The sequence below is a fragment of the Globicephala melas genome, chromosome 3 (assembly GCF_963455315.2).
Source record: "Globicephala melas chromosome 3, mGloMel1.2, whole genome shotgun sequence".
NCBI lineage: Eukaryota > Metazoa > Chordata > Mammalia > Artiodactyla > Delphinidae > Globicephala > Globicephala melas.
The window spans coordinates 101001939-101019182 of NC_083316.1; the positions used below are offsets into that span (position 1 = coordinate 101001939).

General features: G+C 39.8%; 1 protein-coding gene across 2 annotated transcripts in view; it reads left to right on the forward strand.

The window, feature by feature from the left end:
- The window catches only part of SNX24 (sorting nexin 24), a 162586-nt gene extending 145721 nt beyond the window's left edge, over positions 1-16865 (forward strand). For both annotated transcript variants that reach the window (XM_060296147.2, XM_030869791.3), the window contains 4 exons: positions 7910-8004; positions 9379-9411; positions 9936-10000; positions 15346-16865. In XM_060296147.2, the coding sequence (XP_060152130.1) occupies positions 7910-8004; positions 9379-9411; positions 9936-10000; positions 15346-15413 (261 nt within the window). In that variant the 3' untranslated portion in view covers positions 15414-16865. The remainder of the gene's footprint in view (positions 1-7909; positions 8005-9378; positions 9412-9935; positions 10001-15345) is intronic.
- Positions 16866-17244: the final 379 nt, after the last annotated feature.

The window sequence follows — 17244 nt, forward strand, 5'->3', positions numbered from 1 at the left end:
CTCATTCAGGGCTGTACTTCCTCAGAGCAGAAGCAAAACCACTTGTGGGGGTGGGGAGGGGCATTCCCTGAACCTGGCCTAGCCTTTCCCACAGATAAAGCCCTGCAGAAGATGAGCTCATGAACCTAAACTACAAAACAGAAGAAAATGAACAGCTATGAGTGAGAGACACAAAAACAGGATTAAATCCCAAGAAGTTCAAGTAAAAGGACAATTGAATGGAAATCCCAAATTAAAATGTCTAAAATAATTGAAAGCATAAGAAAAGATCATGAACCTAAGAAAAGCAGAACAGGCAGATTTGAAAAGGAACCAAATATGAAATGAAAATCTAATGGTTAAAATTAACTCAGTAGATTAAGAGGCTGTTTAGAGACAGCCAAAGAGAGGCTATAATGCAGTCACTGGATCCGAGGAACACCACTGCTGTTCCAGTTGTAGTCAAAATACAAGTCATCCTTCACATGACGCAGAAGTCCTGCCCCACCTCTCCAGCTCAGGCTCTCCTACTTTATTGCTCAGCTTCATTGTTTCCTCAGGCACAGCCTCACTGGCCTTTCAGTTTTCCTAATGCCACGCTTCCACCTTCCACAAGTCTTTGAACACATTGTGTTTTGAACAGTGTGCTGTGCTTTGCATCTGAAATACCCCACTCCCTTTATCCTATTAGCTCATTCAACTCCCAGCCCAAGGGTCACTTTCCCAGGGAAGCTTTGTTAGTACTTCACAGGTTAATAGGGTGCTTTTTTTACTGTTGCTTAAAGAAGGGATTTACTTCCCTTTAAGGTACTTATATCAGTTTGTAATCTCACATTCATCACTGTGATTATTTGAAAACCATCCATCTCCCCCACTAGATTGTAAGTCCTGGGAGGACAAGACCATGTTTGTTTGGTTCCCCATTGTGCCAGTGGTTGTACTTAGTACCTGGTAAACAAATGTCTTTTTTATGAATAGATATTCCAGAAACACAGAGGACATAAATTTTGGTATTAAAATACTTCAAAAGATGGTTGGTTTTCCAGTTGCTATTGTTCCATGGTTAGTTTTATCTTTTTAGCCATATTATCAGAAATTAGATTTCTTCTGTCAAATCTTTCTGAAGCCAAATGAGTTTGTTTCTTTGCACAGATTCTTTACCATTTTAAATGGGCCCTTGTCAGCAGCCTTCAGCTTTTAGTGCAAGTCCTCAGATTTCTTGCAAGATAGTCTGTAAAGCCCTGTGAAATGATAGCAGATATCTATTTGAATCTATGAATGGTGCAGTTTTCACCAGACACCGAGGAGACGTGTCTTGGGAAGGGTGGCACACACAAAGAAGGATGCGTGGTACACTGGGTTCTTCAGAGCACATCTGATTTTTATTTTTTAGGTGGTCATGAGCCTTCGTTAGATCCATTTACCAGCTGACTTTTTAAAAAAGTGTTCCTTTGGTAACCTTACTGTGGTTCATTTTGTGAAATTGTGAGCAAGTGCTGGGGAAGGGTAAGTGGAGGACTGAGGACAGCAAAGCCTCTGTGAGCTGGTAGGCTTTGTTCCCAGAGGACAGGGACACGGCAGCCCACTTACTGCCGTGAGGAGGTATTGATTTTTCTCCCTCCCTGTTCTTAGCTGCACCTCTGAAGCAGGTGTGGTGTGAAGCATCTTTCCTGGTGAAGAGAGGAAAAACTGTCATGAACTTTGTCACCTCAACCATCAGGCATTTCAAACCAAACAAGGTGGAATAGGAAAAGAGCTTTCAGGACTCTTGGAAACCTCCCGACTTAGTTCAATACCCTGGCTTTTGTGACTGAGCGGTTCCTTGCAGTTGTTAAAAAACCTTGATAGACAATGGGAAGAAATGTGGTGGGTTTTTTTTTTTAATGTTTTGAAAAGAGAATAAAAGGATCAAATCAGTGAAAACAGCGCAGCTTTGTGCAGTGATCTTGGAAGGTTAGCAAAGTGGTCTTGTCCAAGTTTTCAGCAAGATGTTCCGTTCCTGTTATAATTGGCTGCTGGGTAGGTTTGGACCTAACTAGAATGCCAGCGTTCGATTTCACCGTGTCCTCGGTGGAGATATGTCACCGTTTATGCTCGCCTTAGTGACAATTTTCTAAAATGGAAACTCATGGGAAATCATTACAGTGTTTATATGTCTCCCTTTCCGGACGGCGTTATCCTGTGATATTTTACCAGTGTTTTCCACTGCATGATGGCATCTAGCGAAGGTTAAGGCAGAACAGGTCCCTCTGTAATTTTGTGACTACATTTTACTTACTGAAGAAGAAAAGATAACTGACAATTAAGTATTTGGGATGTCACAGAAAGAACATGTGCAACTAATCAATGGTATCCTTTGGGAACATGATTTTATAAAGCTGATAATGTAGAAAAATCGGGATTTTGTGATTTCTGTTACATGATGATAATTGCACCTTTTCAATAAAAGAGACATTTCTCCTGGAGTAAACATTGAGCTGGAGAAGGATGCTGCTATCAATGCTATTGTTTCTCTGCTCCCTTTAGGCAATTTTTTGGTAAATATTTTCATAGAGAATTTTTTTCCATTCTTTTTTTAGAGTGATATTTCTGGTCTATAATAAGGAAAGTTATTTATTCTTCTGTAACTGAGTAACATGGTTGTAAAGAATAATAATTATTTTTTTCTTCTTACAAGGTATACTCAATTGCCCATTTTAATATTTATCAGAGTTGGATATAGTCTTAGCAAAGTCTATTACATAATGTATCACACGCTTGTTACAGTTCTTTGATTTAGCCCCATTTCCTTTGTGCATCTTGATAACAACCTGATTTTCAGCCTGTGTACTTCCTAAGTGGTAAATTGGCTGGAAATGACTGTGGTTTTCTGTTAATTCTGTAGCATCTCCAGTCTGCATGTGTATGAAAGAGCAACTAAAAGATGTTCAGAACCCAGATATTTAGAAGCTCTTATGATTCCTACTCTTCCCATGCATGTGCCACTTTTCCTAGTTTTATGGCACAGGCTTCAGCTAGAGATAGATTCCTTCTCTGCTGGTTTGGACAGTAGTTTCTTCTTGTTCCAGCAGCTTTGGAAACTGCCACCCTCCTTAACAGAATGGTTAGTTAACTTAAAGACCACATTATCACCTTGGTCCTCCACCACCTCATTCCATGCTTGGTACCCACTGTTGAGTGACTTCTTCATATGGACACTATTTTAATCTTTTAGCCATTTTCATTGCTTGCCTCTAGCTCTTCCTGAGTTTATTCTCATTTCCCTTTACTTGGGGATTAAATAATATTGCTTTCAGTGGAGTGAGAGGACTGCTCAGCTCATTTTACACCTTTGTGGAAGCAGGACTTTCTTGCTGACCTACCACTTGTGACCAACAGCACTTGTGACCTACTCTCCAACTTGCATCTGGAGATTAATTAATTCTGCCTCTTACAGTATTTGGCTCAGTACTTTAACCTGTAAGATTTAATGGGATTATTTCCAATTTTTTCTTCAACTTGTTATGCTCATTTTGAATTCTGACGTTTTACTGTGTAAATTAGCTACCCAGCCATGCATTCCAACTTGCATGCAGTGTCAGGACTCTACCATCAGAGTAATTAGTTAATCAGTTAGAAAGCACCAGGCCTGGGACCTATCACTGCCCAGTGGTTCAAAAATGCCCATCTCATAACAGGTGTGGCATACTAGTGCTTCATCAGCTGTACTCTGTAGAAATAGAGTTTAAATCTTACTTTCCCTCCTTTTTTGCTAACTTTGGGAACCTTCAACACCACAGCTTATTGAATTCTAGAGTTATATTTAGAAGACGTAGAAGCCATAAATATGAACTGCTTTCTAAATCCGGTACAGCAGTAGATTTTGGACTTTAAGAAAAAAATCCTTCACCAGACACGGCCAGACAAATATTTTCAACCACAGCCTAAAGCTGAAAGCACTCATGAATTCTAATAGCAAGGCAGCACACACTCCAGCGGGGTTCTAATTGACAAAGAGGTAGAAAACTGAAACAAGAAGGCTAGCGTGTCCTTTGGGGAGCTGGCATCCAGCATGGGCCCAGCAGTGCTTCAGGCTCCAGGCCAAATGAAAAGTGTGCCCAGCAGCGTTGCTGCCACATCAGAGCTACAAGCAGGCATCTTTGGCTGGGCTGTCAGGGGCCTATTGGACCCCCTACCACTGGCAGCACAATTATATATGTGTGTGTATTTTTCAGCAAGCAAGATTCTCAGCTTTCATCATTTTCAAAGGGATCCACGAATTGTAGAGGACTAAGAAGCTCTGTTTGTTAGATAGACAATAATCCAAACCTCCAAAACCAATAAAATAGATGGTTGAGAATTGATACAACAAAAAAGTTCAAAGGAAACAGAATTAACATTTATCGAATGCTAATTGCATGCCAGAGACTCTTGGAGACATCACCTGATCCTCACAATGACCTTTAAGGTAGACAGAGGAGATACTCAAACCCAGGTCTTGCTCTAAAACTACATATTTCCACTACACCACTTGCCTCTGCAAAGAATGAAAATGACCATTCAATTTACCATTGAAGATAAATCAAAAATAAAGATAAGCAAGCTAAAACAACAGGGAAATATTATTTGATATTTAAAATGTTGTTTGTATATATATATTTATTATTATTATTTTTTTTTTTAATCAAAAGCTTATCTAGTGAATAGGTCCGGTGATTTAGACCAGACCGGGGTCCCAAGCATGTGGGATGGCCCAGGGTGCAGCGTCAAGGAGTGGTTCTTCTTGAGTGGAAGCTTTTCAAGAAACTGAAGAGGATTTAAATGAAACAGTTGTGAGGCCCCACTTCACTGATGGGTCACTCATGGAACGTGGTCATGTGTTTCTGAACCAAAAGATTTGGTTGACCTAATACATTTTCTCTGTTGCATCTCTGTACTAACTAATGACAGTCATTTCACTTATACATATGTATTAAATTAGGTAAATTCTACTCTATTATACTCTGTCTCTGGGCTTAAGTATTAATTATTTTCTTACAAGCCTTCTTAGCACAGTTTAGGAGATATTCCCTCCGCATAACCGAAAGCTTGACTAACACCCTCCCCCCGCCAGTGCTGCTTTCTTACAACTGTAAATCCTGAAATCCACATTGGTCATTGTTTTATAGGAAATATTATTTGCGAATAACAATTTAACAAAAAGGCTCACAAATTTTTGAAGTTTTCGATATTCTTTTTTTCTAGTATATCTGACCTAAAACAACATGAACATCTATTTGGAGTACTCTGGGGAGGTTGAGCAGGATTAATTCCTGTCCCGGTGTTGCAGTGTAAACAGCTTTTTGCCTGTCTTTTGTCATTAATGATCACGCTGTAGATGTAGTCAGTGCGTTGTAAGCCAATCTGTCAAGGCAAATAAACAATTCACCTTGTTAAAATTCCCTAAATCTTGCATTAATAAAACGAAAGTAACCCCCCCCCACCACCACCGAACACTCAAGAGATGTCTTCCTCCATGCTGCAGTGATGGATGACATGTCTAAAGATCCTGGAAATTAAGTAGTTCAGGTCATTAAAAGTGTCCCACACTTGTTATTGATTTAATTTATTTTAAAAGATGGGGGTGGAGATAATGGTTACCCCCTCCGCTGTTTTTTTTAATCTGAAAGCTACCACTTGTTCACATAATTAAAACTATTGCCAGGGTGAACAGCTCTGTATTTGTTACAACATTAAGCTTTATTATTCAAATAGGTATTATCCTCTTGAATAGATATCTACAAGTACAAGCTGATAATCACTGCAACTTGTATTATGGCAAAAACAATTCCTTCGAACTTCATATGTATCATGATTCCTAGAACTTTTGATTTTGGACACTGAAATAATGACCTTCTGGGCACCCCAAAAATATTCTCGGATAGATAAAAATTTAGATGAAAGCCAAATGGATTGAAGGAAAGAAACAGAAATAGTAATGGAAGAATGCCCCTGGATAGGGGAGGGGTTTTTTTTTCTCTCCATTTTATGAATTTTTCATTTTTCTACTTTATAATCAAGAAAAAAGTAAACATTTTAGAAAGATGGAGGGATGGATGGGAAGGCGTTTAGAGAGTGCAGATTCTGTGTCACTGTATTCTAAGGCAAGTTTAACTTATGTGTGTGTTTACTTGTTTATCACTAATTTTCTCCACCAGCCCACATTCTACTGACCTGTAGTATTCACTGCCATATCCCAGTGCCTAACATAATAGGTGCTCCGTAAATATTTGTTTAACAAATAAAGTATTACCCCAGATATCTTTATTTTCCTCTTTTTTATTTCTTAAACTTCAGTGGGTACAATGGCCATGTAAGGAATAGTAAGAGCCCCAGACAAGGCTGGATCTCCAGATTACCCCTCTCTAGGAACTGAACAGCAGGATGGTTGAGCACTAGTATAGTACAGAGGTCAGTGTGCTAGCACTGGTGATCTCTGTAGTAGCTTATTCTATTTATATGTCCTGAACTGAGTAACAGAATTCCAACGCATGGTGAGAAATGGGCAGCTCCAGATGTAAATTATGGCTGAAAACAATACATTATATAGAATTATGTGTATACAAGAAACACACAATTTGACCTTTTTCACGTGTTGTGTATCTTTTGCATCACCTTGCATAGCTGTTCCTGATCAGCTGAGTGAATGACATTTCAGCATCAATTCTCATTGTTTTTTTTTTGTTTTTTTTAAACATTTTTATTGGAGTATAATTGCTTTACAATGGTGTGTTAGTTTCTGCTTTATAACAAAGTGAATCAGTTATACGTACACATATATCCCCATATCTCTTCCCTCTTGCGTCTCCCTCCCTCCCACCCTCCCTATCCCACCCCTCTAGGTGGTCACAAAGCACCGGGCTGATCTCCCTGTGCTATGCGGCTGCTTCCCACTAGCTATCTATTTTACATTTGGTAGTGTATATATGTCCATCAATTCTCATTGTTTTTTAAATAATATGTACTTACTGGGGGGAAAAAAGCCATGGTAAATTATAAAAATGACCCTTAAGAATAGTTACATTAATTTTAGAGATTATTGCACAACGTCTGATGCTTTTCCCGTGGTCTTTGTAAAAAAAAGGGCGGGGGGAGCAAATGTACAGTCATTGCTCTGGCAGACTCTTTCAAAACTAAATATATATGAGAATGCACTCTTACCGTTCTCTATTAGATCTCTCCTTGAAATTGCATAATTTGGGTATCTGAGAACTGACATGGTTATGCCATTATGGCAGCCATTTAGCAGAGCTCCCTAAATGGAAGAACTCTATAGATTTTTTTTTTCAGCATATACACTGATTTACACTTAGTGGTGAAACTGTTACTGACCCTTTAAGTGGAGCTGTCCAAATAGCAATAAATGTCAGTTGATCCTATTGCTGAAACAGGTGTTAGCTGAAGGATCTTGACTAAATCTTCCAGTTAAAAAAGCCGTGTATAGTATTTCCTGAACAGTAGTGGTTTCTTGTAGATAGACACACACACACACACACACACACACAATTTCAGATCACTTTATCACTAAATAAGGAAAACCTGATGTAACTCTCTTAGCAGTATTATTGATGTTCCCAGGTTTTTTAAATACTCATTCTGGATTAGTACCTCCATGAAGGCAGGAACTGTGTCTCCCTGGCGCCTGGCTGTCTTGCCGCCCGTCAGCATCTGAAGTATATATAGTAGATGCTCTATAATGGCTGCTTGGGTGAAAGAATAGATAAAATGGAGCATTTGCTGACACTGAATAACGTGTGTGTTGGCCTCAAATCTTGGTGGGTGAAATGGGTAATTTTGATTTTGGGTAATAATGCTGGTAAGAACTTTGATGGATGGTTATGACTTTTCAAAATAGTTTATTTGATTGATCGCCTAGCAAACTTCACTTTCTAATTGTTTTCTGCTTTCACAGGCTGTCATTTTAGAAAACGAAGAACTTCCCAAACTGTTCCTTGATTTCCTAAATGTGCGACATTTGCCCTCTCTACCAAAGGCAGAGAGCTGTGGGTAAGAGTTGTTTACCTATTGGACATGTATCTTAAGTTACTTTTCAATCACTTATTGGCCTAACAGATAACACAGGTGGTGCGGAGGGCCAACCTGGCCACACCCATTCTTTTGGCTTGGGACAGCACTCGCTCGCCCCCTGCTTGTAGTCAAAGGAATTGCTCCTGAGTCTTGTGGCCAGGTGACCAACACTCATTAATTCAGGTTTAAACTTGAAGAATTGACTTTTTAAATTATACTTTTATATGGAATGGTGTTACATGATGGGAATTATAAATCTAGATAGCTTATTTAGAGACTAATGTTTATTTGTGAATACTTGTGCAAAGTCTGTATCCCCTTGGCACATTCATTCATATCATTTTTAAAGCTGTCAATGATCTTAGAAGTGATTTTATCCAACTCGCTTCATTTTAGAGTTGAGCAAACTGAGACACAGGAGTAAAGTGCCTTTCCTAAGGTCGCTTACCTTGGAGCTGGCAGAGCCCAGGCCTCTGGCGTAAGCTCTTTCCCCACTGTCCTTCTGCCTCTCCCTCAGGAACTTCTAAATGGGGGGGGGGCGGCAGATCCTAACCCCTCTCTACCAAGAAACCAGACATCTGATACCAGCAGCAACTGGGAAAAGTTCTCCTAAACCATTAACTCTGAAACGAGCCACTCGCCCAGCTCTGGGCACCTGTGTTGATCTGGCCTCCGAAGGCAGTCGGCAACATCTCTTACATGTTAAATCTATTTACAAAGAACCATGTCATCACAAACTCTCTGCAGATCCAAGGTGGGGAGAGGGTTCTATCCATTTTCTTGCTGCCTCCAGACCTGCCTGAATGACTCACACTAACTACAAGATGTTCAAGCTAACCACACCCAAAGTTGTGTTAAAACCCAGCCATCCACTGGATGAGAGGCTAACACCTGTCACAGCTCCCTCACCAGCAGTGTTTACTCGGGGCCACTTTTCAGTCACCTCAGAACAAGAATCGTACACCGCACTCACCAAGTCATGTGTATGGTCAGTGCTTCCTGTTCCAGCTTGGTGCATTTGCTGGGAGGTTGGGCTTCATATGTAGTTGTGTATTTTTTAAGAAGAGATAGTGGGAATGAAATGAGTGAAATCTTTTCTCCATTATATAAGTCCAAAAGCAAAACCATAGGATTTCTGAGTCATCTCCAGGAAAACTGAAATTCAAGAATATTGCAGCCTTGGGGTTCCTTAGAATGAGGCATCAGCCATGCTGTGACTGGGAAAATACCTAAGTCTCTTTTCAAAATGTCTCCCAATTCAGAGCTCTAAGAATACTGGCTATTTCTTCCTTTGTTGACATAAATACTGACCCAACTTTTATGGTCTTCTTTTCTTTTTTAAAAAAAATTTAGATCTTTTGACGAGACAGAATCTGAAGAGTCAAGGTAAGAACGAACACCATTCAGTCAGGAGTTATACAAACCAAGAATAAGACTAAGGTTTTGTTAAACATTTACTTACCATCATCTAATTGTTTCAAGTCAAGGTTTTCTTGAAAACCTTTGCTAGAAAGTTGATTTTAAGATGATAAATATTTGATGGGAAGTTACAGAAGTAACCATTCTATTTAAGGCTAGAGGAATAAAGTCCTACATGATTTCATACAAGTAATAAGAATACATTTCATCAATAATCGTACTACAAGATTTAAAAAAAAAAATCACTTTGCAGCAGTGATTTATGGTATAGATTGTATATCTGCTTCAAATTCCACAAAGACATGTTTAGAAGATGAGCGCACTGCTGGTTTGTTCCTCCAGCTCTGCTTGCTATTATTCACCCGTACCGTTAGATACATAAACCTTGAGGTGTCCCCGCACAGCAGTTTGATCCCCTCAAAGCTAGTTTGTAGTGTTTTCTGTTTACCATCGTCCCCTGATGCTGACATGCCTGTTCTTGACCTTTCCAGCAAACTGTCCCACCAGCCGGTGCTGCTGTTCCTCAGGGATCCATACGTCTTGCCTGCAGCCAGCGGTAATCAAACCTGTCATCTGCTAACAGCTCTTTACTGATCTGACCCTACACCACATAAACCACGTTTTTAATACAGGTCTAACAGAGTGACATTGGCCAGGGCTTAATAATCTGCCAATAAACCAGTGCTCTTGGTGTAAGAGACATTCAGAATTTTAATTGGGGCAGGCCTTTCAGGAGGAAATGTAATTTTTCTTTCTCTCTTGCCAGACTGTTTCGAATTAGAGTAATAAGAGGGAAAGGGATTTATTGTCCTTAATTTTGGGGGTGGTGTTATTTTGGCTTCTGCTGGTTTTTATCTAGGGTTTGAATCCAAGGTTCCGGTCCTTTTTTAAAATGCTTCTTTCCAAAAGCTATGTATATACATTGCATGTGTATCTCCATTTCCATTTAGATTACAGCATCTTTGACAGTCAGATACACATTTTTAAAGTTGTATCTTTAAGTATAATGAATTAATTTAAGCGTAAATGTAATTTGGTATTTTAGCCTGAGTCCTTTCTTTGTGCCTAGAAATTTAAATGATTCAGAGTCCCTCTCAAAGTGTTCTGATATGCAGCTCTTCATGAGTACATTCTCAGACATTAGCTCATTTAATTTCCTTAACAACCTCATGAAATAGGCAGGGCAGGTATCATCATTCGCTCCTGAGCAAACTGGGGCTCAGGGAGGTCCCTGATTTGCCCAGTCTCACAGGTCTGGTGGGTGGATCCCTTTTTGCCTAATCTCTCCTTCTGTGCTCTTTGCATATAGTGAATTTTCAGCCTTTGTTTCTGAGAGTAACTAAATAGCATAGCAGCTAAATAGCAATAGATAAATTATCTATGGACACCATTCCTACATTCTGACAATAAAACCTTATCACCAGCAAGAGAGAGGGGACTGTTCTCTGTGGCAGGGATGCTTGTGTGCTCAGATCACCCACTTAGCTATCAGTTTAAAGAAGGCCGACTAGGACACAGCCCCGCTCTGCTGAGGGACGTTCTAGAAGAAAGCTGCCTTTGCTATACAACCACACATGAATATGGTCTCGTAGTATTTTCTCTATAAAATCCCTTCAGTGAGGAATAATCCCCTTTCTTTAACATTTGCTTCCCATGTGTAAGAAATATACCTGGTGTGTTAGTTGATATTATGTTAACAAGATGTTGCATTTAACAAATATTCATGATGTAACCTAGTCTAGATTAAGTGGGCAGTGGTCTTTTTATCTCAACCAAATGAACTTCCTTTTTTTTTTTTTTTAATACAGCAGGTTCTTATTAGTCATCAATTTTATACACATCAGTGTATACATGTCAATCCCAGTCTCCCAGTTCATCACACCACCACCTCCACCCACCGCCGCTTTCCCCCCTTGTTGTCCATACGTTTGTTCTCTACATCTGTGTCTCAATTTCTGCTCTGCAAGCCGGTTCATCTGTACCATTTTTCTAGGTTCCACATATATGCGTTAATATACGATACTTGTTTTTCTCTTTCTGACTTACTTCACTCTGTATGGGGCAGTGTTTTATGAAGTAGTCTTACTAGCTTTTAAAAATGGTTCCACAAGTACTTTCTCCAGGTATTGTTTCTGCTCAGATATTTTAAGCATTTGACTGAAATTCCTATAAAAGTGTAGAGAGTAGAACGATCACTGTGGACTGGAGTAGCCACGATGCTTCCTGGAAGAGGGAAGATATTTTATGATCCTTAAATCCAATTCATCCAGCTTCTTAAGCAGCATGTGCTGTGCACTTGGCTTGACCATGAAGAACGGGAGGAACTTTCTGGGAAAGAGCCTCAGGGGCGAATGTCTGGAGTTAGAAAGAATAAGAGGTATGGATCATTGGTAGAATATTGATGTAGTTGAGCAACTTGCACAGAAAGGGGATTCCTCCTTGAGAGTAAATGTCAATCATGAATTTGATGTAAAGGACGGAACGAAGTATGAGAGAGCCAGCCACTACATCTCCTTTTGTGGAACTTTGGCTGAGCCCATGTCATAAATCAGATTCCTATTGTCTTAGAAGTATTATACTAGTGCTACATTATTGCAACTCTTCAGCATTTAATTTAAAGATAAATTTTACTTGCATCACATGTTCGTGTTCTAAGGCCTCTTAACTGTTCCAGGTACAGAATCTGGAAGTACCTTCACAGATACATTGACACCCATAAAAATCAGAGGAGTGTCTGTCTTTAAAATTCTGAGTTAAACACTTTCTTCATATAAAATGCTAAAAATAAAACATTCTTCTCTTAGCATATGCTTTTTGGCCTTCGTTTTGAGTTTTCTGGGGAATTCAAAATAACTTTGGCTCAGGTTCCCAGCAACTGCAGTGTGGCTAAACTCCGTGGACTTTTCTCAGTCCTCCTCCTTGACCTCTCATTAACTTTAGCCACTGGTGACCACGTTCCCCTCCTTCAGACACTATCTCCCCTTGGCTTTCCCACCTTCCTGCTTTTCTTCCAGGCTCTGGCAGCTCTCCTGAAGGCAGTCCTAGACCCTCTGCTCTTCTCGTTTTACTTTCTTTGGAACAATCCCCTTGCTGTGGCCTTGATGGCCTTGAGTATACAGCTGCGTCACAATACTGTTTTTCCATCCCAACCCTCTCTGTGAGCCCCAGACTCTCACCGTGGTTGACAAGGCCCGCCCTGGGCTGGCCCTGGCCCACGTGTCTGCCGGGACCCCCTCACACACTCTGGTCCAGCCACATTGCAGTTCTTTCTGGGCCTCAGATGCGCTGAACTCATTCCCCGCAGGGCACTTGCTGCTTCCTCCTCCTGGAACCCTCTTGTCCTCACACATTGTTGGCCCTCTCCTCTTTCAGGTGCATCTTCAGGGAGCCTTTGCTGGCTCTCCTTTCAAGTAGCCTCCAAGAGCCCCTCCACCCCCTTACTTTTTTTTTTAAGCTTCACAATAGATGTTTATAAAAATAAATGAAAACCAGCAAAACCTTTCCCAAATCACATTCCTTCTCATCACCTCTCAAAGGGAAGCAAAGGCAAGGGCAGTTTTCTGAGTAATTTAAGCAGTGATGGACATTGTATCAAATGATACATGGAATGAAGCCAAAATCCAGTTTAGAGTGGAGTAAACTGTAACAGATGAGAAAAAAAAAAAAGACCTCTGATTATCTCATCAGTTACTCGTTGGTGGACTCATTATAAAATATCTCTATTCCATTCACTTTTATCAGAGCGCCCTATTTGCTTCCTTTAGAACAATGATCACAAATTGTGTTGCCTTCTCTCTCTCTCTCCTTCTGTCACCTTCACCCTCTAAATCTCCAGCATCTGGCATATGCTTAGCACTTGCTGGACGGTGAGCACAGGGCCTGGGCATGCTCTGTTCCCTCTGTGGGATTGCTCTTCATCCAGACACCCTCACAGCTGGCTGCTCCACCACTTCACTCAAATGGCATCTTTGCACAAAGGTCCTTCTTCACCTTCCCTTCCCCTATCACTCTCTGGCCCCGTGCCCTGCTTTACTTTTTCTCCTTGCCTTTAAACCACTGCTTGACCTATTAGAGTGCTGTAGAATTACCCAAAGTATTTCATGTTGTTTTCCTTTTTGTCCTTTTTGCTGAACTTACTGATTTGGATCAAAATGTTTACACTAAATAAGCTTATGATATCACTAACCTTAAGCAGACTCTTATATTTTGAGTGGTAAAGGATAAATGCATATATGCTGATGCGTGTAATATGTCTAATTTGGGCATTTTATTGAAAATTAATCAACAGCTTCATTTATGGCTATTGGTATCAATACACGTCTGCGTGTGAGAAATGTGTTTGGAATTAAAATTAACTTAGCTGAGTCATTGCTTTTGATTGGTATCTAAGTATGTAGGTGTAAGTCCACTGCAAACTTTTAAAGATATGTTTTATTAAAAATTATGTGACTTCATGTTGGGTAAAAGCAAACATTAAGAAATCAAGTGAGTGTGATCAACCAAAAGTAATTGAGTACTTGCGTATTGGAGATATTTTAAAAACACATTTTATTTGTTTATTCACTTGACTCCCTGACTAGCATGTAAGTTCCGTGGCAGGCACTGTTACTTAAATTCCCAGTAATTAGGCAGTGCTTGGCATGTGATAATAGCTGGTCCTTACGATGTACCAAGTTCAGGTCCAAGCACTTTGTTTCATTCATCAATTTTTACAACAGCCTGTTAAGTAGGTACTGTTATGAAATCCCTCACTACTACCATCCAATCCATCACCACTCTGAAATTGCTCCAGTCGCTCTTTGAATGGCAGCCACAGTCATCTTTTCAAAACAACTCATTGCTGTCTCACTCTGCTTGAAATCCCTCAGTAGCTTCTCACTGCTTTTCGGATAAAGCCAGAATTCCTGTCCATTCTTACCAGGCTTGAATTGCCCCCCTGCCCTTACAGCCACTCCACTTGCTACACTAGCCTCAGGCTCCTGCCTGCCACAGACTTTCCACCTGGTCAGCGCCCTCTCCTGAGCCCTCTCCTCCAAGAGCCTGATGAGGTCCAATCCCCTTGTAAGTGGTTTTATGTAGTAGGTACTCTGTAGAGGTTGAATTAATCAGTGAACATATTACTTGGAAGCTCAAAGTATTGGGCCACTTAATTTCCATATATAATCACTATATTTATTTAAATCCTAGATATAATTATGTGCAGACTAAAGTTTATAAATGAAAATTCTGAACCGTGTGATAGATCGGTTCTCCTGTTCAACTTATCTGTTCCTATTTTACCTGCTGTGATGACTAAACTGAGATACAACATAACATACACCTCTGAATTTCCTTTGCATTTCCTATAAAAATGTAGCTGATTTTTCAAGTTTGACAAGTGTGGCTTTTGTCAGGAATCTGCCCTTTTACGTTAGGAAGGCAGGCCCCTGTCCTCCTGCTCTCTAGAAGCTAGTATAATAGAACAAGCATACTCAAGACCACTTGGACTAAACGCCACTGTAAACCACAGCGGAAAAACTGCAGCAAAGTATTCCCAGTAGAAATCTTGGAATTCCTTCAAGTATATTGAGATTTTGTTAGAAATTGAATTGCCAGTGTAATCCATCTTCCTTGGGAGAAAACATTCAGATAAAGAGCTGGGGCCTAGCAGCATTAACCATTAGAACATCCCTTAAATCAATAAGCTACAAATCTGGCCGTGTATTCCTGCAGCGCCTGGTGGTACACTCACGTGGCTCGAGGCCGAAGCAGCATGACTGATGGCACGTCCGAAACAAGGGCAAACTGTATGGTGATGCAGATCCCCGAGTTATGCCTAGGCCTTACCTTGTTTCGTTCTAGGAGATGCACGTGTGTTTTATTGATGTCCATAAGAAAAGCAGTTTTACTTTTGTTTTTCAGATTTTCCAAATGTGGTTATTGAAGGAGTTCTCCATGGGATATTTTACCCTCATCTACAGCCCAGGTAGAAATCCTCCATGGCTAGAAGAAGCTGAAGCAAGTTTCGAAGTCGTAGTCAAGGAAATCGATACCTACCAAATTAACCTAAACTCTATGACATGATGGCTCTCGCTAGTGGTAAAATTCACAGCGGCAGCTTAATTCAGAGCAGGGACATTTCCATTAGAATGGTGCTTTTAAAAATAGAAACCGAACCAGGGCGGTGCTGAGGTTAAGGCCAAGTGTTTAAGAAGTAGAATGTAGCTGCCAATTTAGAAACCCAGGAAAAAGCTAAAGATCTTTGGGAGCTCCGAGCGTAGCAAAACAGTTACTCTCTGCTTCAGTCACACCGTTTGCTAATTGGAAATCTTATCCCGAATCATGGTGAGACTGATCAACTTTGGTAGCTGTTTTGTTCAGATTTTATGACACACTAATCTTTTCATCATGAGATTTTTCTCAGCCAGTGATGGGTAACATTCTGAAGTGCTGGCACCAGGAGAGCATCACAGAAACACACTGTGCCAAATGTGAGGAAGGAACTAAACTGGGAATGAAATTATACTGACAATATTAGGGCATTTTTAAAATCATGGCATTTTAATTTACATTACAGTGGGGCTGCGTCATATCCGGGGGTTAGCTTCTAATGTCGGCACGTAAGATAAAATGGGGTCCCAAGATTATCCTTGAAAGCCCTTTAGAATGGTACCATATTGGAAGTCTCCATCCACGGCAGCCAGTTTTTCCTCCAGTGTTGGAAGAGGTAACTGTTTCTTCCATTGAAGACCAATTGAAGTTGTTGGTGTTTAGGGGCTATTTTGTAGGAAAAAACACATAACTTTAAACACTAGAATGATACTTAGCCTTGCAAGATGCTTGCCCTCTAAGAGACAGATATGAACTTACAGTGACTGAGGGAACACCAGACTGACAACACTCATCTTGGTTTACTTGAGGGCATCCATTCATTGAATAGGTGGTATATAATTGCCAGATTGATTGTTATTTTCCTTATTCCTTATCGTTTCCTTTTCACTGATCTCATGTACTGAATTAAATGTGTTTATGATATAACTCCACTGTACATCTTACAGGCATTCACATTTTGAGTAGTAAAGGATAAAAGCATATATGCAGCCTGTATATATGTGCCACATTTGGACATGTCCTTGAAAACCAGTTAATAGCTAGCCTATTTATGGTTATTAGTTAATAAGCTTCTGTGTGGGAGAAAAATATTTAGATATAAAACTAATAATTAAATCATGGTTTTTGATTAGGATCTAAATATACAGGTTTAAAGCTTGCTGCAGACTCTTAGAGATTTATTTATGATAGATGTGTTACTACATGCTGGAAATAAGCAAGAACTAAATAATCAAGTGTCATCAACCAAAAATGACTGAATAGTCAAGTGTTGGAGATATTTTTTAAATGTTTTTGTTATTAGCTATTTTGAGTTAAATAAAAATGAAGAACAAGAAGTGTTTGGATATGTCTTGTACCGCCAGGATTTTATTGGAAACATAAATTGTGTCTTGTCTCTTTACACACACACACACACACACACACACACACACACACACACACACCTTCTCACATATTCATATAGACATTTACTTCTAATCTGACAAGGTAACTGTTAAATTACCTCATCTATTAAGCCAATAGGTACTCATTAAGTAGTTGATTTACCAAGATAGTGAGGGTTTTTTAAAAAAATAAAGCCCAAGCATCTTTGGTAGCACACTATCAAGAACTTTGGTGGCACTACTACTCTTTTTTGAGAATTGAATTTTTTTTTTTAGTGATGACTTTCTAATTTTTATTTAAATGTTTAATATTCCATTTCAATTC